Here is a 25703-nt window from a genome sequence, read left to right on the forward strand (position 1 = left end):
GGGAGCATCCTGGACACCTCCTCTTATGCTTTACATCTGTTTTCCCTTTTTAGACTAAATCTTCCTGTGTGGGCACTAAAGTAGCAGGAAATGCCTGTAGAATTCTCCAGCTCTGCCTGCATCAAGGCATTTTAGCCAACATGTTAGTTAAAGAGAGAAGCCAGAGCAGCTCTGCAGTCCAGCTGTTCCTGCAGGTGCCCAGGGGAGCCCTCCAAATGACCTCTTTTTGGTTCCTAAGCCACATATGGATGTGTCTGTTGCACAGATTTTCTGCTTCTCTCCCCATTTCCTGTGCAGGTCATCTGGATGCCCCCTCACATTCCTGGGACAGTCTCAGGTTGGGTATCTTTGCTGGTGGTGGTGCCCAGCACTGCCATGCCCTGTGTCCACGTGATTTCCAAAGTAGATCCCAGAGACTTGGTGCTCTACCCAACTCTGGCTTCTCTTAGGAAATGCTGGAGCAGCTCTTGCTCTAGAATGGGCCTGAATTAAATTCCTTTCTATTTTATTAATGTATAAAGAGAGGAAAGTCTTCTCTTGGTGACTTTGCTGTAACAAGGCAGACACTTTTTGCTTTGGGTTGTGGGTTGTCTGCTGGAGCTTGATGATGCTGCAGAGATTTATTGAGCTGCAGCTGCCTTAATAAAATCTTCACCTTTGCCCAGATCTCCGAGCTGACACTTTCCATAAGTTTTGCAGGATTACAGGAGGACTTTATGGAAAATTACTCAATATTCCTCTCTGGGCTTGAGTCACTTCCCATCCATAACATCTGTTGTCAGCTTTCTTCTCCATCACCCAAAGCCCAGAACCCAAAATGCTGACAGGCTCACCTCTTGGCTCCAGCTCAGCAGCTGGTGTGGTGTGCTCAGGCTTTGATTCCTTCTGCCATTCTCTGCCCCTTGTGGAAGATGGTCCTTCAAGACACTCCTGCTTATCCTCCAGGCTGAAAATTGGAGCAGAGAAGGAAATTAAGATTAGTTATCTGTTGGTATAAATGTACTTCTGCAGAGTGAAGGTGGTTACTCTGTGGAAGGGCTTGTGTTTATCACCTACATGAGGCTTGCAGTGCCTTCAGAGCACCCTCCCACCCACATTTTCAAACTGTAGGTCCAGGTGTGCTATGTATTTTTGATAATGTGGCACAAAGTGGGTTGTTTGGTTGTTTGGTTTTTTATATTTTTTTTTTCTTTTACAAATTCCCTTTTGCTTCTGGCAGAGGAAGATTTTGAGGTTTTCAGGTTGTTTTCCCATCCTTCCCTGCTGTGTTAGAGATGATCTTTAAGATGTTCTCTGCAGCATCTGTTTGACTGCTGCCTCCTCACCCCCCCTTGGTGTTCTAACCCAGCTTGCAGGTTCCAGCTTCAAGACTTGAAAGCTTGTTACAACTCTCTTCTGCTTTGCTGCAGAATTCCCTTATTACATAGTCCTTACCTCTGCCCACACAACTATTCACCAACCACATTAGGCATGCCTGTTTATACATAGACACACACACACACACACACACATATATATACACACATACATATATATATATGTATATATATGTATGTGTATATATATATGTACATGCATGCCTCTCTCTATATATGTATATCTATATGGTAATACTCAGGAAACCTCTTTACCTGCTTTTTTTTCATTTTATTGCTTCTACAGCAGTAGCTACCTTGCCTCTGTCTGATTTTTGTCAGCACCCTTGTAAAGGGTGTTTTGCCTACTTGCTTTCATCTCAAAGGGTACCAATAGATTCCCAGGTGTAAGTGCAAGATACTTCTCCAGAAAGCTGCAGCACTCTGTTTTAGTAGTTATGAAAAGTCTTTTGTCTTGGGTTAGCAACTGGGAATTAAGATAATCAAGTAATCAGCATAATGGCTTTGGAATTATCACAAAAAAGCAGTCCCACATCTCTCCCACTTCTCCAGTTTACTGGTAGAGAGTTACTGGTTTAAACCTGGTTGAATTTCAATAAGCCCTTGTGGGTTTTAACCTTCCCCACAGTAGTCCTAGCCCAAATGGTTTTCTCTGCCCTCTGGGATCTGTGCTGCAGATCTGGCACAGCTCCCAGACCTGGTGCATCAGAGGAGATTTGAGGGGGCCAGCAGTGCCCCTGTGTGATAACAGTGGCCAAGAGGCTTGTGTCAATGTGTCAGCTCTCAGGCAGCTCAGGAGAAAAGCCATTCTGTCAACTGGCTGAAAGCACATCAAATCCCAGAGGTAATTATCTGGCTGTGAAGGCATTTGTGGTGCAGTGTGTGTAGGTGCTCGTTTGGGAGGGAGGGACACGGAGCTTTGCTGGATGGAGAACATCTGACATTCACAGCCCTGCAGGGGAACAGGGTGTTTCTAAGAAAATTGCTCCAAGTGTTCTAGGATTTCAGCCCTCGTGGAGCACACCTGCATGATCTGTGTAGGGGACTGCCACGTGTGTGTCAGCCTGGGAAACCAGCTTCAGCTCCTGAGCACCTGCAGGAGCCCTCGGCAAACAGGGGGGATTTACCAAAAGCCAAGCTGACCACTCCAAAGCCAAGGGAAGTTTTTGGCTGTTTATTTGATGGGTGGTAGGATTTGAAAAACACTTGGTTTCATTTCAGGAGTTAAGTAGAGATAATTGTGCTGGGAGAGTGCTGCACTGGGCAGGGCAGTGAGGAGGTGGAGGTGTGCCCTGAAGCATAAAAAAGAAATCAAATCTGATTTGTCCTGATAGGATATTGAGAGCCCAACTCAGGTCCTGTTAAATAATGCAGTCATATAAAATTTGGAGCAATTCACAGTATAGTCCATCATTTTTGGATTTGATAGCTCCATATTATGTAAAGAGAGAATCAAAGATGCCATCAACGTTTTTTTTCTCACCTTTCTACCTTTCAGACCTAAGTCTGTGTGACATGCTGGGAACAAACAAGAACAAGAGGGGAAGAATAATGTATTTTATTTCAGAATGAATTTTTGTATAGCCTTCTGTCTCTGTTTATCATCTAGTGAGATTAATGAAGCTTTAAAAATGGGAATATGTTGATTTCCTTGGAGGAAGTAAAATTAAAAACTCTGGAAGATGCAGAAATACCGAGAAATACACACCTATACTACATGTGTGTTTAATACTGTGTAAATGTTATGGGTTGGGGGTAGTTTGTGCTACACCACATTCCAATATCACTTTTCTCTCTGCTCCAGGAACCCCAGTTTGGTTCTACATGCAAATTGCACCTATAAGAAATGAGCACGAAAAAGTGGTTTTGTTCTTGTGCACTTTTAAGGATATCACTTTGTTCAAACAACCAATTGAAGATGATTCAACAAAAGGTAAACACGAAATATATTATTATTTTTTGTGAATGATAGAAGTAAATGCTTGAGCTCAGACCTGTCACAGGGATGTGTCATGTCTGTGATCTGTGTCTTGAAGTGAGGAAATGTTTTGTGACCTGTCAAAGTTTCAATGCCACTCTCCTAAATTATTTTTAAAAAACCAAAAAAAGGATAAATCATCATGAGTGGAAATTCCCTACCAGTGTTTTTCTAGAGTCACAAGCTTTCCTTTTTCCCTGCAATTCAGTTCTTCATCACTACAGCTGGCACTTTCTAAAAAACTACGCGGTTTTGAGTCGTTTGAATGCTGTGCTGTTTTGGGAGATCTTTCTGTTATGGGACAGGTGTCATCTTTTCAGGAAAAAAAATAATTCCAGCTCCTTGTGATGAGATGCTGATGTTTCTTCCTTTTCTCCCTCTTGGAGGTGAAAGGTGATGGAAGCAGCCTGCTTGAATCCTTGATTATTGCTCAGGAGTGATGACTGCGTGGCAGTGGGCATCGTGCTCATTAATTAACAGCTGCAGGGCAGGATTTTGTTGGAATGCTCTTATCACTGAACAGCTCATGGCCAGGCCTGCAGCCTTGCAGGAGAAATTGGTGGGGAAAGGTAGAGAGAGAATCTGGCAGCATCATCCTCTGTTTCAGCTCCAAAACACGTGTCTTGTGTCAGGTTTACATGTGTATTGCTTTGGGTGAAACAATGCACGCTCACATAAAGAAGGACATTATCCACATCTCCTGGAAGTTGCCTCCTGATGATTAATTCTTTGCTATGTTTTTCCCTTCACGCTTGAAGAAGGCTTGATATCTCACTTGGAGCTGGTATGCTCTAAGCCATCTTTAGGATAAAGTTGGTGTCATTTGAATGCAAGCAGCATTTAAAGTAATTTCTCAATATCTAGATAGCACTTATTACAAGTGTTTGGATAACTGAAAACTCAGTTTATAAAGGCAGACTTAAAATGAAAGGCTCCCCTCTGAGCTAACACTAAATATGACTTCTTTTTTTTTGTCTAAAGAGTATTATCCATAAAATTATAAGATCCTGATATAGGAATACCTTCTCAGCCATCATAAACTTTATTGCCTCTACAATTTAGCTAGCAACCTGCAAATGTTCTTTATTTCACTTTCAGCTCTATAATGTGGAGTTCTGTCTGGAAATAATCTGAGTTTTTTAGGGTAAATGGCAGTTAATTAAAAGGACTTTATGGGTATCTGAAGGCATAGGACTGGCTCCTTGCTGCAGTGTATGTAATATATAGTGTGAGATCATCAAGGAAAAATCCAGTCTCTGCAAGAATCCTATTGTAAGGTTTCCTATTTGCTGCTTTCTGGGGAAACCAAGATGTATTTCATGTGGAACCAGCTCCTAAATCCCCTCTTTTTGCCAGCTCTGCCCCACTTCCCACAGGACTTGTTGCACTGAGAAGTGTTGGGCTGCAGCAGGACAGAGAAAACATACTGAAGGTGGCTCTCAAATGCAGGAATGATGAATGTTGCCTCCTTTGGATTCTCAGCCTGGGAGATTCAAACTCTGCTGCCTTCCCTGGGGAGGCAGGGATGTGCTCCAGGGGCTGAGCTCTTCCCCTCCCCATCTTGTGGCTCGGGAGGAGTAGAGGAATAGATGGAATAGATGTTCCTAAGGGAAAGAGCAATAGCAGTGAAATGCATGACTTGTGTGCTGCTGCTCTGCACTGAAGGGCACCATTAGTTAAAGTGCCAGGTATTGGTGATGGACATCACAAAATACTGCCCTCAGCAGCCAGAGAGGTTTGGCTCTATGTCTAAAGAGCCCTTACTTCTGTCAAAGTCACACTCCAAAACCCCCAAAACTCAAACAGAACATCCCAGAGGCAGGGAAGCCACATTTCTCAAGTGCCTTTAAAGCATAGAATTGGAGCCTTAAGAATCTGCTGAGGGTGCTTTGATTAGAGCATTGGAGAGCATTGATCTGTTCCTCCAACAAACCTCATCATTACAAACCACTGACCCGATTTTTCTTCTGCACTTGTATAAATTAAGGCTTGTCTTTTGCATCCTGGATGTGAGGAAAACATATTCAAATATTTGCAGCACTTTACTACAGGGGTGGGAAAACAGCACTGTTGCATTACCCTGTGTGTCTCAGCTGTGTGGGTCTCTGGGAACCCACAGCACTGGGATTGTTGTGTTTTTGTGTCAGACATGGTGCTATGAGAGATTCATAATTCATTGTCCCTGCAGATAACATTACAGTATGCTTAGAAGCTGACAGGCCACTTTCTTTTTGAATTATGAGATTGGTAAACATATATGTTAAAATCTAGTGGAGAATTTTTAAAGTCTTGTGGAATGAAGGGTTTCCATAAAACACTACTGCTGGGTGCTGGGATTTGCCATTGAAAGGGCTATTTTTATTTTTTTTTTCCTTTTTGAAAGAAGGATATTTCTTAAGAAATTCTGCCAGGACCATGCCATACATAATACATAAGTAACTATGGTGCAGATGAGTTACTGTGTGTTACTTATGGGAGCAGTAAATCTGAGATAAAAAATTCAGCAGGAATAAAATATTGATGCCATTATGCAATAATCTCTCCATACCAAATCGTTCTGCACTGTTCAAAGGTGTGTTGCTTTGTTGTGAAGCTTCAGTAAATCACGCTTCTGTGAGGTACTTAAATCATGCCACTGGTTGTATCTACACTGCAGAGTTTCTGTGTGTCCCCACTCCTGGAAATACCTGGATGAGTGGACAGATTTGCTTGCTTTGGGGTTGGCATCTTGTGGAGAGCTTGCCAGGGAACAGCAGGTTTGGGGGACAGGGAGTGGTGCTGAGGGTGCAGATCTGCCCCAAAGTGTCGAGCAGCTTGTTGGGTTTGTGAAAACAGGGCAGACAAATGAAACAGTTGTCCTATTACAAAGCACACTGCCAGGGGGAGGTGGGATTTTTTCCCCCTGATGTGGGCTTAAAAATGTGCTTGTTGAGTTCAAAAAATGCAGCTGACTTCACAGGGACAGCCCTGTGTGAGCAGAGGGAGTCACAAAGGTCTGGGACACTGTGACAGATGGTGTGTCCCTGCTTACCTGTGTGCTCACCACTTGCTCTGTTAATGCTGAAAGGATGAGGAGGAGGAGGAAGAAGGGAGGAGGAGGAGTGAGCTTTGCTTGCCAGAGGGAGTAAAAGTAATGAAAATTTTTCCCAGGCTTACCCAGGAGGCTGTGAATTTGCTGCAGGCCAGAAAGATGTTGAAACTTACTGGACTGTAAGCAAGACTGGAGAAAAGGGATATTTACAAGCCACCTTTCTCTCATAAAATACAGTGACAGAGATCAAACCCCTTGTTTTCTGAGAGGGTGCAGGCAGTCAACACTAAAGATTGGACTGACTTGTTTTCTTGTTACTCGTGCTCCAATCTATTATTGCTGGGTGATGCGTGGGAGACCTGTGATGTATGGCAATGTAACAGTGACCAAAAAGTGCTGTAAAGCCATTCCTTGTAAATGGAAAATTACTTTAAAAAGTGTCTAACCAGTCAAAAGTGTCAAAACTCTCCAGCAGAAGCAGCAGAAATGGTAATGGAAGGGAAGGATCAGCCTGCTGGTTGATGTGTTCTCTCCTGGGTGAAGGTGCCACTGGCAGCTGTGGAGGTCTGGAGGACAGAGGGAGCATCCTCCATTGGTTTTGGTTTGGTTTTTGGTTTGGTTTTTGGTTTGGTTTTTGGTTTTCAGTGCCCCAGCTCCAGAGCCAGTGGCTGATGAGCTGTGGATGGGGGCAGTGTGGAAGAAGAAGAGGTGTGAGAGTTCTTGGTGAGGCAGGAGGTGATGGCTGCACTTGGTGTCACTGGGCCAGTGCCTTGTTTTCTGCTGGAGGAGCTGTGCTGTGTTTGTCTGATCTCTCCTTTCCTTCTCCCGCTCCTCTTTGCTAATAGGAGTATTTGTCTGATGTGGATTCAGTGGCAAGCAGCAGGTCCCACCTGTGGTGGCAGAGGGCCAGATCCCCAGGTGTCCTGGCTCCAGGCCGTGCTCAGCAGAGGTGGAAGGCCATTACAAGCATATGAAAGATCCTATTATGTATTTTTTAAGTGAATAAAACCCAAAGAATCTTTCTTTTTTTTAATGTTTGTACCATTGTCGGGTCACAGTTGGATGCTTTTATCAGCTTGCTGAGCTTTTATTCTATCTTTACCCAATGGCCTTTTAAAAACATCTGAAGACTTTCAATTCCTCCAAAGACACACAGTGGTAATAATTGTCTGTTTATTTGTCAGGAAAAAAATGAAGCCATTTTTCTGGGCCCTAACTATTAGAAGGGTGAATGGGGCCACTTAAAATGTTAACACCATTTGAAGCCAGGAGTGCTGTAGATTCTGTTGAGCAGAAAGTTTAAGTATAGGAAAAAAAAACAACAACAACCAAAAGCAGCATTTTTGGTTATTAATGGAGTTTCACCTAGTTGTGCAATGTTTTTATTCCTTTTGTTACCATCTGTGAAAAAATCTGTGGCCTCAGGGTAAACTTAGAATTTATTTTTTTTTGCTAGGATTCTCACTGGTTATCTGGAGTGCCCATGGAGTGAAATATCAGGTTTGTCATGTCTGGAGTGATGGGGAAGTTCTAGTGAATAATGATGGGATGTTGAATCAGGATGTAAAGTTGTATTAACGAGGCCCCTACAATTCAGGACAGTGCGCTGTTAACAGAAGGGATCAGGAAATGGCACAGCAGGATCCTGAAGTTGCTTTTTCTCCCCCTCCCCCTTTTTTTTTTTCCTCTTCCCTTGATAGAGCCAGACTCTGATAATCAAGTCTGTCTGGGACAACGCTGTAATGCTTCCAGTGATATAATTCTTTATAGTTATATAACTCTATATAATGATACAACTCTATCTCAGAGTGTGACAGGGCTATAAAAAGTGTAGTAGTTGCAGAAATATGCACTTATGGCTTGCTAATCCTTGCTAAGCCTATAATTCTGATCCTTTTTTATCTTTAATAAGTGCAAGTTATTAAGCATATATAACTAGTTGCACATGGGAACTTTTTTTTTCCTTGAGGGGGTATCAATCCTGGTGATAATAGAAGAAGTGGGTGGAGGGATTAGAGCATGAAAATAAGGTTTCTACCTTTAGCTGAAGCACAGTGTACCCTGTTGAGCACATCACCTTGACAGTAATCCATCACAGTAATTTAATAGGTTACAATTTGGATATCCTTAACATGTTTTTATTGCACTTTTCTGTGGCTGTAATAACAAGGGTCACAATAGAGACCCACTTGCTCTCCTGCTGCTTCCTTTTGCTGTGATCTGCAGCTTCACTCCCTTCCAGGCAGCAGGATCTCCTCCATTTCTCCATTCTCCCCTGGTCCAGGGTGCAGCATCCAGGCATTCCTGGGCTGGGAGAAAGGACCTTTGTGGGGCAGGGGGGATGACAAAAGAATGGGCATTTTCCAGGACACCAGGTGGGTTTTCAGTGTCAAGAGCAGACAACTCAGTGCAATGATGCAGAGAGCTAATGTCTCTTGGTACTTAGACAGTTAGATAATATTTAGATAAAATACTGTTTTAGACAGTGTTTTAAACCATCCATTTGGGATAGGCACAGCTTGCCAGTAGCCTGGAAGACCTTCCAAGGTTGCTTTTTTCCTGTTATTCATCCCTGATATGTCTTCAGTGACACGCTGCTGGCACTTTCTGCAGACACTGCACAGGCTGAATAGTCACAGAGAGAGTTGTTTCCTCACCTTTAGGAGTGATGCACCAATCCTTATTTTCATTCTCTCTTCCTCCTCTGTATCCTTTTTTGCCTTACTCCTGCTGGAGACCCACTGTGATGAAGAAGAGGGAATTTCCATATCCAGGGTTGTTTAGTTTCTTTCACAGAAATGAATTACTTTTTTTCTGAATCTGATACAGCCCTTGGAGCCCTTTGTGGGCTCCATCAGCAACCCACCAATGCACATTAGCTGTCTGCAAATTTCTGGAAGTTTAATGTGCAATGAAAATGAATTCCCATTGAAATCAAATCTAACCCTGTGAGAGACTGAATTAAACTGGAAGTGGATCTTTGAAGCAGCAGCTGTTTGTAGACGGATGCACTTTGTATGTAGAAAACTAAGCACTCATCAGCCAAATCTAAAAGAATAAGTATAAATGTAGTGCAGTTTAAAAGTCTGATCTGTGTAACAGGGCATTCCACTTCACAAAGTTTCTCCTCTGTTGAACCCATGAACTTGTGTGTAACTAAACCATTCCCTCCAGGGAGGCAGCCAGCATTGATTTAGAAGAGGCTGAGCATCCACTACATGACTTAATATTTTTTGTGCTTCTCCATTACACTTTTGGCATTAAAGAAGTGTCAAATTAGCCTGGCTTCAGCTTCTTGCAGTGGCATGTGCTTATGTATTTTTTTTTTTTCCACTGTATTAAGAAAGCCCCACTAAGGCATTTACACATATAATCAGCTCATCACTGTGTCTTCATTTGATAAAGTAAATGAGTTCAGCTCCTTAAACCTCTGTCTAGACTGAATTTGGAGGTCTGGTGATGGCAGATACATGGATGTTTTAGCTGCCTTTTAATCCAGCTCATTGGCAGCAGTAAGGATGAAGCTGTGGTGGCCTGGATGTCAGCCTCCCAGGTCCCTGGTGAGTTTCTGCAGCAATTATTGTGGCCAGGTGGGTTTCCAGCTAATTCCTCATCATTGCCCATTGCTTAGCCTCCAAGCCCAGTTCTTACTGTCATGTATCCAAGGAGCAGGTGACTTTTTGCCAAAGCCAATTACATGCTGAATTGTTCATCTACCAAGACCTTTGGATCCTTTTCAGAACTGTTCTTTGCTTGGGACATTTCCCCCTCCCGTGCTGCAGTTCCAATTTTCATTGCTTCTCTGAATGACTGTTCCCCATTTAAAACATGTTTTAATGGCATGTGCCCAGTTACCAAGCACCTCATCCTGTTTGACTGTCCTCAGTGCTTTTTAGCATTCCTCTAATCCTCCTGTCATTTAACACTTCCATCAGGCATTTTAGAAGGACTTTCAAACCCTGGAGACAAGCACTGAACAGAATGCCTGGCCACTGGTGTCCAGAAGGCTCCCACTAATAAATTTTTACTATTTTCCACTGCCCCTTGTTTGATACTTGCCAAGTAACAAGCTCTTCACCCATTGAACCTATAATTTACTGAACTGTGTGGTCTGAATATCTCGTTGAGAGTGTCACACAAGGGTCAATTTGGTGAAGATTGCTGTGCAAGAGGCTTTGGCCACTCTGTGTCTCTGGTGTGATTCAAATACAGAACCAGGATGAGGTGAGGGGATGAGCACTTTGCTATCTGACTAACCCCTAAAAGCCAGTTGACCAATTAAAAAAAATTACTAATTTAATTAGTAAAATTTAATTTAATTAGTAAAAAAAATACTAATTTACAGTAATTAGTATTTTCCTTTTTCCCCCTTCTTCTTCCCAGAATTTGCACCTGTTTTAATACACTTATGGGAAGTAATTCCCCCGTGGCCCTGTCTTTGTGTATAAAGTTTAGCCTTATTTGCAGAAAAGTGAAATGCAAGAAGTTGGGCACTGTACATTTAAGGCTATTTGAGAATGAAATTAAAAAATATATTGTAATTTTAAAATATATACCTAGTGTAGTCTAGAGTTATATAAATCTTTGCTTTTCTTATCAGCAGATCTCAAAATGGCTTGCAAATTAGGTAATTAGCATTATCTTCATTTTAAGGAGCAGAAACTGAAGCTCAGAGAGGTAAAATGATATACCCAAGATTACCCATTAGCTCTTCATCCATCCTGAGCTCCTCAGCAGTTGCAGTGGGTGGATGGTAACTGGGAAGACAACACTGAGCAAGAAGGGAGGTTAGATGTAAAAATTATTCCAGGAGTGCAATGCATTATCAGACAGTGGAACATGCAGAGTTTCAATTTCAAAAATTTACCCCGATATTTTGAATTTCATTTTAATAGACTCCAAGTCCAGAAATATTTTTATTGCGCCATGGGAATGATTGAACATTGTTTGACTATTAATCTGTTTATTCAGGAATCCTGTTTATTCCTCTCTCTCTCTAAAAACCCAATACTGGGATTATTAAATTTTTCAAAGAGACAGTGAACTCTTTCAGACATACTTTGCCTGCAGTAAAGAGCAAACAGCCAGCCAAAAAGTCTGGAAATAGTTGGGATTTATACATGCTAACTCTTTATACCAAAGGATGATCCATGTTACCAATTGAATTCCACACTTCCTAACTCTGAGCAGTGCTAGCTCTTTGCTCTTGTGGGTAAGTCATAAATTATAATATTATTTAAGCATTCTGCATGTTAACTGTTTCATGCCTCACAATGAGATCAGAACAATGATCCATGGCTGGGATCTGCTCCCTGTGCTCCCTCAGGCAGGAATCAACACAAGCACTGACAGAATTGTCCTCTGCAATTGTTTTTTTTCCCCACAGAATATAATTCCTAACCCAAGTGTATTCACTGCAGTCTAAGGTAGGGGATAGCTCCCTGCTATGCTGATTTAAAAGTCATCATTATTTAAGACCAGACAAACCCTGACAAAAAGGTTAATTGCAACCCAGTAGAGCTACACTAATGCTTCTATAGGGGAACGAGTCATGGCTAGGTTTTTCAGAGCAAGTGCATCATAAAGGGCATTAACATTTCACCTTGACATTTTAAACTCTTCATAAACTCTCATGTATGAATTTAGTTTTAAAATAACATAATATAGTTTACGAACTGAATATTTTTTTTGAGTGTGGCTGCTAGCTGGGTGGTTAGATCTGCATTTGGAACAGTACACAAATGCAAATTTTTAACTCCTAATTAAATTATGGTGAGCGTTCTAAAGGTTTAATCGCTTGCATTTAGTTATATTTGAAAATATTTGCTGTTTGGTGAGCTTTGTGAGCTTGGAAATCCTTCTGTTTCCAAGGTTTTGTCTCCACATAACCTTTAAGAAAGAGTCTTAGATGTCTTTTCCAACTTAAATGATCAATGATTCTGTGAAATCCATTCCAACATCACTTCTGCTTGGGGAAGACTCCCTTGCTGCACTTTCTTTGGATTTTCTTGGATTGGATTTGGATGGATTTGGGATCTCAGGAGGAAGATGTGTGGGCATGATACTGCTCTTGTTGGAAGAGCAGCTGATGGAAGGACATGCTGTAGTGAGTGGGGTAGTTTGGTCTTTCTGGTGGTAGAGGGACAAAATAATCGAGTTCTAACCTTCAAATGCCATTTTCCCCTCAGGCACCACATAGTTTCTCTAGTGGTGTATGGATCCATACATTCATACACCTCTGAGTGACTAAATGAGCTCCTCAGACCCTTCTGGAAAGCTTTTACTCCTCTGAGGAGTGTTTGGGTGCTCTGTCTGCCTCACCTGGCTGTTGCCGACCTCCCCACCGTGCTCTTGCACTCCCCCAGGCATCCTGTCACAAGATCAACAGCTTCAACCAGGGTCACAGCATCTAAAATTTAGAAAAAAATATCTTTCATTAAATTAATTTAGTATTTAGGTTTTATTTCTCTTCAGAGAAACCTCTGGCTCAGCTGCTGTGTGAAGGACATCACAAAGTCATCTCTGTGTCATCTAGACCCACAGTCAGAGGGCTGTCAAGTTGGCAGTCCTGTTCAGGGCAAGAGACGAGGAGAATAGTGGAAAATAAAACAGTAAAATATTTAACTGTGTCTAGAATGCATGGAGGGAGAAGGAAGCTGCCTGCTTGGAAGGGCAGCATTCCAGCTGGGCCAAGGCAGACTAGTTTAGCCCATGTCAGCATGCCTGGCTTCTTCATGCCCTGTTCTTGTAACTGTGAAACCTCCAGTTTACTGAGAATGCAGTAATTCACTTTGAATAATGGATAGAAACAGGCAAATATTTTGCTAGGTTCCTGTTTAACAGATCATTGTTTTGGATCCTGAAAATGAATACAGATCATGAGGGTTTTTTTTTAAAGCAGGGGAACAAATACTTCTTACTTTGTCCCTGGATAAGAAAGTAATTCAAGAGAACCAAGGGAAACAATGATTTTATTTGTATGCTATTCCAGAATTTTCCATTTGAGGTGGTTCATGTCTTTGTGTGGAACCCCCAGTTTAACTGCATGTATGGAGAAGCAGCTGCTGGCCTGATCTGGGGTGTGATCTGATGATGGTGCTTTTTTTCCCAAGGATCTGAGTGCAATGGTGCAAGTTCAGGGTGCCATTTTTCAGGCAGTGCTGTGGAAGAAAGATCCAATCCAGCTGAGCTGAAGAGAGCATCAGAAGTGTCGCATTTCCTCACGAGTGCATTTTTGTGTTTGCCCCTCTTGCACCTGCTATTTGTGCATCTCCTTTACTCCTTCCAGACTGAAAATATCTGTGAGGACAGGCGGTCACTAATTCTTGTGATAAAATTACCATTCCTTTCAAGTGTCTGTCTATAGAGGAAAAGAAAGGAGAGAATCATTTGAAGAAACATTGACAGCAGTAGGCAGCTATGCAAATTTTCTCTGGTCTATTTAAACATACACATTGGTTTTAAATATAATTCTGAACTTGTCTAGGCTACAACAAGGTCAAGAAAGAGAGAAATGTACCCTGTGCAGATTATTTCAGACACAAGGCAGCCTGTATACATTTTCACCTTCCCACTCATAACCCAGCATCTTGCTGTTACTGTGTTTTTAATTCTCTTGGGTTGTAAATAGGAAACAAACGGACCTGGTGCTTTTTTTCACACTATTACAGATGGATAGATTGGAGCAGGTAAAATAATGCTGGACTTGGTGATGAATTGCAGAAAAAAGTCATGTTAGTGCATTCTGTGCTTCCAGTGTGCAGAATCATGGGCTTCACAGGGCTGAAAGAAACGTGAAAATGTGAAGCCTCTAAATGGGGCTGGAAGGGTTTTGCAGAAGGTCTGCTCTGGTGAAAAGAAAAGGTTTGGTCTTGGTGGAGAAAGGACAGGATGAAATGGTTTGTCTTGTGAAAAGAAGTCAGAGCAGAGTGGTAACCTTGAATGCTAAAACGTGTGGCTTCTTTCTTTCACATGACATTGATGATCTCACATGGTGGTAAAGAAGGATTTTTTTTAAAAAAATTGTAGTTTTCCCTTTCTTTTTATTTTTACAGCAGAAGGTTTGCTGTTGTTTGGTGTGGAGTTTACTTCTCCATCCTCCCTAACTTCCCCAGGAGTTCTGCATTTGTGGTTAATGCAGGATGGATGCTTTTCTTCCCTAAAACAGTGACAACAGATTTCTTACCAGTTCTGCTTTTGTAAGAGACATTTTAAACCCTGTACTTTTGTGAGTGGGATCTCTCAGCCTGCAAAGCACCATGACAAAGGATTTCTAGAGAGTACATGAAGCCATCTCCTGTCATTGCCAACCTCTGACTCTTCTCCAAATCCTCCTGTAACTGGACACAGTACTGCAGGAGCAGAGCTCAGCAGTGAGGAGGAGATGGGAGGGATCACCTTCCTGGACCTGCTGGTAGTTCTGTGCCTCACTCAATCCAAGGATTTCCACCATGGACATGCTCAGCTCTGGGAATACCAGGACAATTTTCTGCCAATTCACTTCCCAGTATGTGTTGGTGCAGGGGGTTGTCCCTCCTTAGGTACAGAGCTTTGCACTTCTCCCTGCTGGACATCTGGGGCTCCTGTCAGGAGCTGGAGTGGCTGGCAGCACTGAGATGTGGCGAGTGAGAGCGACTGGGGCTGTATCCAGCAGTTTGTCTGTGCTGGTTTTGCTTTTGCTGAGCGCTCTTCCGTCACTCTCCTCTCAGCTGTGAGGCAGGGTGACAAAATCAAGATTGGGGACTGCCCCATGTTTGTCCTTATGGACCACAGGGATATGATTTCCCAGGGGAAAGGACCATGACTGTGTACATGAGTGTGTGAGTACCTGCCCAGCTCTGGAAGTGGGTGAACACCTTCCTGGAGGAGAGCTGCTCTCTCTTTTTCCCTGATTCTTGTTGTGTGTTTGCAGTGACCCAAAATAAATCACCTGGGTGCAGTGTGGCCTCCAGCAATTACTAGAAATGCTGGGGCAGAGCTGTCACAATGCTGTTATCAGGCTCACTTGGTCTTTGAAATTGCTGGTTTAGAAAGATAAAGAACAGTTCTGACTTCTGTCTTAAAGTTGTCTCCTTCCTGCAGTTTTATAGACAATTAGGAAAAACGCAAGAATTTTTTTTCTAGAAATTTATAGTTCATAGATCACTGTAGTCTGCTTTGACCTTGTTTAAAAGAGAAAGTGCATATTCCTAATTGAATATCCCTGTAAGCTCCAGAAGCATGAGATCTATCCAAAGCTCACATTTAAAGTTTACATTTGAAAAGTTAATAAAAATGCTTCTATTTTTTACCTTTTCCCAGTGAATTTTTTATGTGCATTTTTGAGGTCATGTATAAATAGCCAGACACAAATGTTTGTGCAGTGCTGGTGGTGTGTCATGGTATTTTAAGCTGTTCTGATAAATGATGAACAATGGATTTACATTTGTGTGAATGTGTTATGTACCTGGCAAACGGCATAGCCAAGTTTGTACATATTTTTTTTTTTCTTGAAGTTTTATTGTCTTTTCTGTTCCCTGTTTTAAATTTCTCCTCCCTCAGGGCTTCCCTTAACACTCCCAGCAGCAAAAGGCATTTAAAAATAAGCCTAGCTCTGGAACAGGGTGCCCAGAGAAGCTGTGGCTGCCCCATCCCTGGGAGTGTTCAGGGCCAGGTTGGATGGGGCTTGGATCAACCTGCTCTGTGGAAGGTGTCCCTGTCTATGGCAGGAGGTTGGAATGAGATGATCTTCAAGGTCCCTTCCATCCCAAACCATTCTGTGATGATTCTAATGTAGAAATGTTATGTTTCCTTTCTCAGATATGAGTATCTTCCCTAATTTTCACCTACTCAGCATTCAAATTAAATGAAAATTAAACCTGAACCCTTTTCCTGTCCATAACTTGATATTTTACCCACAACTCTCTGGTAAAAAAAATGACATTATACCTGTTCAGCATCTCCTTCTGTGTCCTTGGGAATATATTTCCTAACTAAAGATACTTGGATTTTCAATTTTCCTGCTCAATACTGAGCTGCTACACTGCTGAAAATCCTGGTGTTTTCTTTGCTGCACCCATCTACCCCATCCACTGATGCATCCACACCATCACAGACACTGGGGTGTTTTTCCAGCAGGAATGACTTGCTGACATGGTCCTGGGCTGGTGCTGCTGTCAGGGACAAACATCTCCTTGCAGGGTGCTGCAGGAAAATGTTCCTCAGGGGCAGCTCAGTGTGTGGGTCCCAGGCTACAATTAAAGCAACTGTTTATCATTAGTATAATAGTTAAATATATTTCTTAATGCCGTTTAAAATCAAGTTCTTAATCAGACTTTAAATGCTTAATGATATATATATATTTATTTTTTTTTTGGTTTGAAGCATTGCTGCTGGTGCAGTCTTTTTAAAAAGGTTTTTCCAGTTAATTTTTGTCCCTGAAGTTTAGGTGGGGCAAAAACCAGTAAAGACTTAAGGATCAGACTTCTGGGGCTGCTCCAGTGGTCCTGAATCAGCAGGAGCCTTTCTGTAGCTGTGAGGATTTTCCCTCAGCAGGATTTGCAGACGTGGGAAGCCTTTCCATGAACTTCCGTGGCTTAGAATTAGATTTCAGCAGCAGAGAATGTCCCCAGCAGGCTGAAAACAGGATGCCATCCCTCTAATAAAATGTCTCCAGAAGGCAGAAGAAGGAGTTTTGATTCCTTTCACATTTACCTGTGTTGCCTTGAAGGAGTTGTACTTTTTTCCTCTTTTGCAAGGTCTTTAAGCCCGGAGCCTGAAACCGCTCTGTGCGCCAATTTAGAGAAACCACTGAGGTCTGAGACTGCATATCTTCGAGCAGAAAGGAGATTTACTAGCATTGGGTGAGGCCTGAGTAGTTCTGACACGATTTCTGACACGCTTTCCCTCTTTTCCTGCAGGCTGGACCAAGTTTGCCCGGCTGACGCGGGCGCTGACCAACAGCCGGAGCGTTCTGCAGCAGCTGACACCCATGAACAAGGCTGAGGTGGTGCACAAACACTCCCGCTTGGCCGAGGTAGGTGGGGTGGACACCAGCCTGCTCCCTTCTGAGGGCAGGAGGGGGAAGAAAACCCACCCTAATTCCCACTGGTAAAGGATATTCTTAGAGGAAAATATTTCCCGACTGATTTTTTCAGCCTCGCCTCTGCCTGTCCTAAAGCAGCAGCACGTGGCAAGCCCCACGTTTTTAGGACAGGTTATAAAAGCACTCTCTGTAGGGCACTTTTACTGAAATGACCCTATTTCTGTGCACACAGTCCTCAGCTTCCTGGGTGTTCCTTAACTTGGGGTGCACAGTGTGCTCCTCTGCTGTGCTCACAGTGACAGGGAACCAGGATTGATGTCCTTGAGTCCTTCTCCCAGGAAAATGGGACAGTTTGAGAAACCTCTTTGGCAGCACTGCTGTCTGTGTCCCCAGGGACTGCATGTATACCCTGATCTTGACTTTCTTGCACAGCCATTCCTACAATATTTCCCTTATCACTTTTATCTTCAGAGCTGATGAAATAAACTCTTTGGCAGGTTGCAAACATCTCCTTACCAGTGCAGGTGGTGCAACAAGTGAATACCTTCAGGTTAACTGATGAAACAGGTTCTGCTTTCATCTTCATGTCCACTGGTAATGAAAAATAAATGGGTCAAAAATTCAGGGTCAAAATACATGAGCTCCTGAAAAAGATAGCACTTGTGCCAGAGGACTTATCCTGTAGAATTGATAGCGGCTTTAAATGTTTGGGTTTTTGGTTTTTTTTTGTTTTCATTATCTTTCTGGTTTTAGTGAACTTTGATAGTAAAAAATACAAATGATCAGAATGGAAACCCACAGTTTTCAGGTGTTGGCAGTGTGATGTTTTCCCTTGCATGCTCCTATACCAATAACTTGGATAAATGCTGGGTTACTGACACCTCATACTTTTCAAATTCATGACATTTCAGTGTCCTGTAAATCCAGTTATATCCATTCTTCGTTTAATCTGGAGAAGGGAAGACTAGAAAAGATGGTAACAATATTCAAAAGAGTCCAAATCAGCTGCATGGAATGAGGGAGGAAATTGTTCACCAGGACCACTATGGCTAGAGGAAAAAGAAATGGCATTAGGTCACAGCAGGGGAGATTTAGATCAGGAGTAGGTGTGCTCAGGAATAGGTGGGATGAGGTTGTACTCAGGAGTAGTTGCTTGGAGAGTGTGAAAAATCTTCTCTTAAAAGTAGTTTATGGCTGGAAAGTGCTTTGCAGGCAAAGTGCTGTGAGGAAGGCAGAGTGAGGGGAGGTTCACCATCGCTGTACAGGCCCCATTTTCCATATTTCTGTGTCTGAGCAGGAACATTGCCTTCATAGCTCATCCCTTGCAGAATGTGCAGCTCACCTTATCAGACTTAACAGTTACCAGTCATTTTCATTAGCTGTACACTGGAATAATTCAGACAGTCTGTGGTAAACGCAGCTGCCTAATAAGATATTGTATTGTGTATTTTTTGGTGATTTAAAATTAAAAATCCATGCAGCTTGAAAGAAATAATCATTATAGTTCAGTGGTCTCCACAGCCACCTGCCACCCACTCACCATGTCAAACTCAGCATGATATTATGTTAAGAATAATAATTATGCTTTTACAGTATCGTGGGAGCTCCCAAGCACTCCACCACCAGAGGCACAGGGAACTATCAAGCATATGTTAATAGCATTTTCCTTGAGCCCTGAGTAGCTTATTTTTCCAGCTCTAGTGAGGATGTTTCCAGCTCCTGCCCCAGTGAACAAGGCAGGGAACAAACAGGCCTGAAGAAACCAGGGAAAGAAGTCCCAGTGCTGATTTATCAGTGAAGTGTTGGACACTGATGTATCCAAAGGGATATCTGGAGATAACAAATTATGAGGCAAAGCCAAAATGGTGTGTTAAGTGCAGGTGAAAATTTTCACTTTGAAAGAAATTTTCACAAGGCTGCTGTGATAAAATGATTGTGTTGATCACTGCTTTAATTCCAGGGAAAACCCCATGGACCCACCAGCGAGTTCAGTGTGCTGCAGTGGTTTTAGGAGTATAGAAGTGCTGATAGTGAGCCTGTCCTGGGCGCTGGGGGAGGGACACCTCGGGTTTGATGTTTTTGTAGGTCTCACCAGGGGTTTTGGCATCTGTGGCTGTCTCTGACAAGTGCCACTGGGACCACCCCACCCCACAGAGGGCTCTGTGTTACACTGGAGCTGGTGTGGCAGGAGGCTGCTGGTGCAGCCACAGGTTCCTGGAGGTCTCTGCTGCTCTCTCACTGCTGCCTGTGTAGTGGGTCCAGTGCTTTTCTGGCCATGGCCTAAATTTGTGCAATTCTACTGGCCCTGTGGGAAAGAAATGGCTAATTAATGTAACAAGTTAGATTTGTGTTGTGTCAGCTCAACTGACTTTCCTTACAGATAGTGATTGCTAAATGTGGGCTTAGGGAGGGTGGGACCAGGTAGGCAGAAGCAGGTTTGCTTCCCTTCAGCCTGACATTGTCCCAGATTTGTCATCTTGGGAAGCCACATCCCCCATCACAGAATGAGGGAGGCTTCTGTTGTCCCTTGGTGATTCCTGGAGAGCAGATTTTCAGCAGAGCTAGACTTTTACTGTTGGATCTCAGTAACAGCTTTCTCTTAAAAGACAAGACTGCAAAGAATTAATGGAAAGTCCCTATCTATGGTGCTTGAGTTCATATTCTTAGTTATTATATGGTTATTTCAGAGCCATTTACTCCTCTCCATTGAGGAATCATTCTGTGTTTGATCAGTTTTACACATCTGAGGCTGGAAATATGGTGCATCAGCCCTAGTATGGGGCAGGTGTAGGGCTGAAATGAGTTTTAGAGTTGCTGTAATTATTTATTTTATCCCATACAGACTTCAGATCCCCAGATGGATCCCCAAATGGATCTTTCAGTTGTCAGTGCAATAAATTGTCACGTGTGTGCTCCTTAGTGCCTTTGTTTCTTGTGTTACACTGAGATAAGAGGTAATTAGATTAGCTGAGAATGCCTTAAGTGAATTTGGCTTGGTTTTTGCAGTCTTTCCAGTTCCACAATTTTACAACAGTGAGCATGCAGGAGATTATAGTCCTGTGCAAAAAAAAAAAGAGGAGTAATTACAGGAGATAAAGGAGAACCTACTAGTGATATTGAGCTTGTGGAAGCAACAACTTTTTGAAGAAAAGATGAAGGAAGTGTGATATTAGCAGGGTTTTAGGACAAAAGTTGTGCACATGATGACTCATTTTAGGTGGTCAGCCAGCAAGGCTGGGGTGTTTCACCTTTGATAGGGCGTTGCTCTGGCTCAGCAGTGATTTACAAAAGAGGTCAGGCACAAGGAATTAGTCTTGTAACTCTTGAAAATCTGAATGAGTGGTCATGTTTAGGTTATGTGTTAGGAAGAAACTCCTCTCTGTGAGGGTGCTGAGGCACTGGAACAGGTTGCCAGAGAAGCTGTGGCTGCCCCATCCCTGAAAGCGTTCAAGGCCAGGTTGTGTAGGGCTTGGAGCAGCCTGATCTAGTGGAAAACTCCCTGCCCACACCGGGAGGGTCAGAGGTAGATTGTCCTTAGATTGTCTTTTAGTTCCCTTCCAATTTAGACTATTCTATGATTCTATGTTCATAACTGCAAAGCATAAGCTGGTGTGGCAGTACCCAAAACCTCTTTATGGAGCCTCTCTTCCCCTGCTGTTGGCCTGGGTTCTCCTCATCTGCAGAGACCTCCCTTTTTGCAGGAATATTCTCAGATGCTGTGCTGTTGCCATTCATTGGTTGAGAGCTGCCTCCACACATCCTAAATAAATCAGATTATTTAGAACCTGTTGGTTGCCTTGCAATGTCCAACAAGCACGGTCCTGTCTCTGCTGCTCCTCACAGGAATCTGTAGGACACTCATTGGATCCTATTCCCTGAAAACTGTAACCTTTGCCTCTCTGCCTCTTACAGGTTCTCCAGCTGGGATCTGATATTCTTCCTCAGTACAAACAAGAAGCTCCAAAGACTCCACCACACATTATACTCCACTATTGTGCTTTCAAGACCACCTGGGACTGGGTCATCTTAATTCTAACATTCTACACAGCAATCATGGTTCCATATAACGTGTCCTTCAAGACAAAGCAGAACAACATTGCCTGGCTCGTGCTGGACAGCGTTGTGGACGTTATTTTTCTGGTTGACATTGTTTTGAACTTTCACACTACCTTTGTTGGCCCCGGGGGAGAGGTTATATCTGATCCCAAGCTCATACGGATGAACTACCTGAAGACGTGGTTTGTGATTGATCTTCTGTCCTGTTTACCATATGACATCATCAATGCCTTTGAGAATGTGGATGAGGTGAGTGCCTGTAGTGTGTCTCCAAAGGATTATTTTAATTAGGGATTAATTTAGAAGCTTGTTCCCAGTGAGGCAGCTCATGCTCTGTGCAAATACAGCGGGGTGGCCTTGAGCTGCTGGGATTTACCAACAAGACATTCCTGTGTTGGTGGAGAGGTGTCTTAGGGTTCCAGTACCATGTGTGGATGTTTATTTTAGAGACAGGGGTTTTAGAATGGCTTGAATGTCATCCAAAAACATGGGTCCCTGTTGAAGTGGGCTGGGCCAGTTGGGATGTCCCCTGTCACAGCCTTCCTTCTCAGCTCAGTCTTTGGGCGGCTCTAACCCATTGCAGGGCTCGATTACACTTCTGTATTTGCTCTGGCTGAAGCTGGTGACAAATTTGCCACTTATATGAAAGTAGGGAATGGCTCTGAATAAACCCTAGGACTACCTTTTGAACCAGGCTGTAATCTTTTTCTTTTTTTTTTAATGCCATTTTAAATGCTTGATTGAGAGGGAGATCTATTTCCATTTCTTTTGGTACAATTTTTCAACTACATCTAAAATTTGAGAAACTGTTTGAGGAGAAAAAACATAAATATTGTAGATGGATACTGAATTAAAGCTTTTTAACTGCTAAGTGTGTTAACATTTATGCAATCAAGCTTCTGGCCTAAGCTAATACAGAAAACAAGCAATAACTACAACAAATAGTGCATGCCCTAGTCAGCGTACAGAAATTCATTATTAAAATGGAACTGTAATGGTTTTAGGACTTGTTTTAATTTTTCTCCAGAGCTTTTTGTCTTCAGGGCCATAAACAGATGAAAAAGCCTCTGTTCATTTTTGAACATTTTAAGACTTTTTTCTTAGAACACCATTTAGTGAGGTTGTTTGTTTGTTTTTTAATTCTCAGTTCTGCACTTATAAATTCTCACTATATAAACCCTACATTCTTTTTTCATTTTTTTTTTTAATCCAGGCTTTGCTGCAAATTTTGTAGAGCTCCTTTAAGATTCCATCCCTGAGTCTGTGTACTGAGTAGCATCTTTTGACATTGTTCCATTTTATTTATAGCAAATATGACAGAAGTGATAATACTTGCAGCTTAAATTCAAGATCCCATGAGTGCTGCCCATCTGAAACCAGGTTCTACAGTCAGACTTTTTAAGAAGGTGATATTAGCAAAGTTGTAGATGTAACACATCTTTTTAAGATAACCAGTTTCAGACTCAGAGGAACCTGGTTTTCATAAGAAATGCAGCATTATCTCCAGATTTTTGTGCTTTAGTATGTAAAACAAACAGAAAATTTCTGTGCCCAAGCAGGACAGATTTAAAGGATGAGGTTAACCTCTTTCTCTAACATGTACATGGGAAATAAACCATCTGCAGTATTTGTGACAGGGAAGAGAATCTTGACACAGCACATTGTAACTGAGACACGCCTAAAGTGACAAACTTTAATCAAAAAGTAATAACAGTAGCAAGGTATCATGAACTCCAGTGATCCTAGAGCAGCTGTCATTTACTTTCAAACAAATTAAACATTAACTCCTTTTTAATAAAGGAGACAACAGTGAGATTCCCTTGTCACGAAGTGCTCTGTTATGGCTCTGGAGCCTCAGCAGGTACTGGTTTATATTTACTTGATTTCCCTTCCCTCCAAGTCCAGCTTTCCCTAGTGTCTGAAAAGAATTGAAGTGATTTTGAAAACAGGTATGTAAACAGTCAGCTTTTCCTCCCTGGGTCTACATTTTCTCTTTTCCCTGTCCTTCAGGGGAGATATTTTTATTTTTTTGTGATATGTCTTCATTTGTGACATTTAAGTCTTTTGAGCTGGTCAGTGTGCTCTGGGTGGTTGCAGTTATTAATGCTCTTTATCTTCATTTAGTTTTTAACATTTATTTTAACTCGTGCTTCTTGTCTGGGATTTTAACTTTTTGGCCCCCCAGTAGCAGGGTGTTCAAACACTGTTTATAGGTAAAGAATAAGTAAATATAAAATCTTAATTTGTGAGAGATACTCTGATTAAAAGCAATGGTTCTGATTAGAAAGTGGATGTTTCCTTCTTAAAGCAAGTAGAAGAGAGAAGAGTTCTTTTAGCTCTGCATTCTGCGAGGTTTTAACTCTTTGTCTTGGCCCTGGGTGTTGGAAAAAAAGTGTTAAAGTTGATGATTGTGTCATTTCAAATAAAGCAGCAGAAAATGAGCTTAGCAGTAAAGACCTTGGGTACAGGTCCTGGTGTTCTTTGAGTTCTTGGTATGGTGGAGAGGGATGGACCCAAATCAGAGGGAACAGCCCTAAAAGGCAGCTGAGTGAAAGGTGACTTTCCAAATTTCCCTTGTTTTTTCCCACATCTGACCCTTGTTGTCCCACATAAATCATCAGATGATTTTTTGCTACTTGTTAAGGAGCTGGATGAGAAGAGGGAATACCATTGGATGGGGTTTATTTTCCTCCCTATGGGCAGATCTCTCACTCATGAAGAAGGATATGGCCAAGGAGGTTTGGGATTTTGTCTCTTTGTTGTATATGTAGACTGCTCTATGTGATAGAGGTGCTTGAAGTAAATTAAGATGCTTTAAGCACTAGAGTGCTATTTATTAATGCCAAAATTAAGGAGATGAATGAAAAGATTAAAAAAAAAAGGTTGAAAAAAGGAAATGTGTGGTCTTTTTACCAAGGGCTGTAGTTCTTCAAATGCAGACAGTCTTGGTCAGAGTAGGAATGGTGTCACTTCCTTCCCAGACAGCATTAGGTGAAGGCTGGAGTTCCCACCTGGGGCAAATATGACTGCAAATCAAAGTTATTTTATTGTTGAGTACATGCAGAGCCTTGGTTGAAGGATGGTAGAAGGAATCCTCTCTTGATGGAGAGGATTATGACACACAAATTGAGAATTGGGGGGGATTAAGATGATTTGAGGCAGAATTAGAGGTGTAGGTTTCAATCCTGGAGTTACAGAGCCAGGCTGCTGGAGTCTGCTCAGGGGGATTGGGATGTGTGAGAGGGAGGGGAAAGGGAACATAATAGAGACACTTTGCAGAGCACAGAGTGATCTAAGTTGATGTGATGGATGAGGATTTAAGTGGCTAAGTGGTATTGATAGGGTAGGAAAACAAGGTAAGATAGTCAGGAGAAAAATGAACTGATGGGGAGGAAAGTGTAATCCTTAGTGGGATATTTAATTTTGGAAATTTGCTAGGATGGAAGTCCCAGAAAATCAGAAAAATACATGACATCTTTTCTAATTGGGCAGCATATCCTGCACTGAAATACATTCTGGCTAAGCCAAAACCATAGAGAAAACCTTTCCTATACAGAAGTGTGATGGGGAGCAGCATGGTGCATACTGGGGAATCCAGGCTGTTTTCAAGGATGAAACCAGAACAGAATGTGTGTGCTCAGAATCTCTGAAACTTGGCTCATTTTTTATTTTTTTTTTTAGTATAAGAATTCTCTGAAACTTCAGATTTAGTCTAAAAGTGTCTTCTTGTCTCTTCTTTAACATTATGGAAAAAAGAAAAGACACAAAATTTTGGATTAATGGGCAATTTGGTGTTTGGACCCAAAGATTTTGGTCCCATGAAGTTCCTGCAGGTATTAGGATGTACACATGTGTGTAGTGACTGAAAATTGGATTTTTGTCATGGAATTACAAGTTACTTTGCAGTGCTTCTGATTTTCTTTTTCCTCAGTAATGAGCTGTATGTAACAACTCTTCCACTGCTGTATGCACCAGTTTATAAAAATTATAAAATTGTGGCTCCCTGCTTTTGAAGCTGGAGAATTATGTAACCTCAAGCCTTAGCCTTTATATGTGTTCTGCCTATTTGAGAGATAAATATCTGACCTCTCTTGATCTGGGCTACCAAAAAGTTGTTTGTAACCATTTCTTCCATACAAGTCACAATTATCAGACTCATAATGTGATGAAATTGTCAGCAAATTTTCAGGTGCCCAAGGATGCTGATCAGGTGTGGTCAAACCATGCTAAAATCTCCCT

General features: G+C 42.1%; 1 protein-coding gene across 1 annotated transcript in view; it reads left to right on the plus strand.

Moving 5' to 3' along the window:
* Positions 1 to 25703, plus strand: part of KCNH5 (potassium voltage-gated channel subfamily H member 5) — a 147752-nt gene that overhangs the window by 20722 nt on the left and 101327 nt on the right. The window contains exons 4-6 of the mRNA XM_015629587.1: positions 3181 to 3309; positions 17284 to 17399; positions 21321 to 21713. Of these exons, the coding sequence (XP_015485073.1) occupies positions 3181 to 3309; positions 17284 to 17399; positions 21321 to 21713 (638 nt within the window). The remainder of the gene's footprint in view (positions 1 to 3180; positions 3310 to 17283; positions 17400 to 21320; positions 21714 to 25703) is intronic.

Source organism: Parus major, chromosome 5 (genome assembly GCF_001522545.3).
Source record: "Parus major isolate Abel chromosome 5, Parus_major1.1, whole genome shotgun sequence".
NCBI classification, from domain to species: Eukaryota; Metazoa; Chordata; class Aves; order Passeriformes; family Paridae; genus Parus; species Parus major.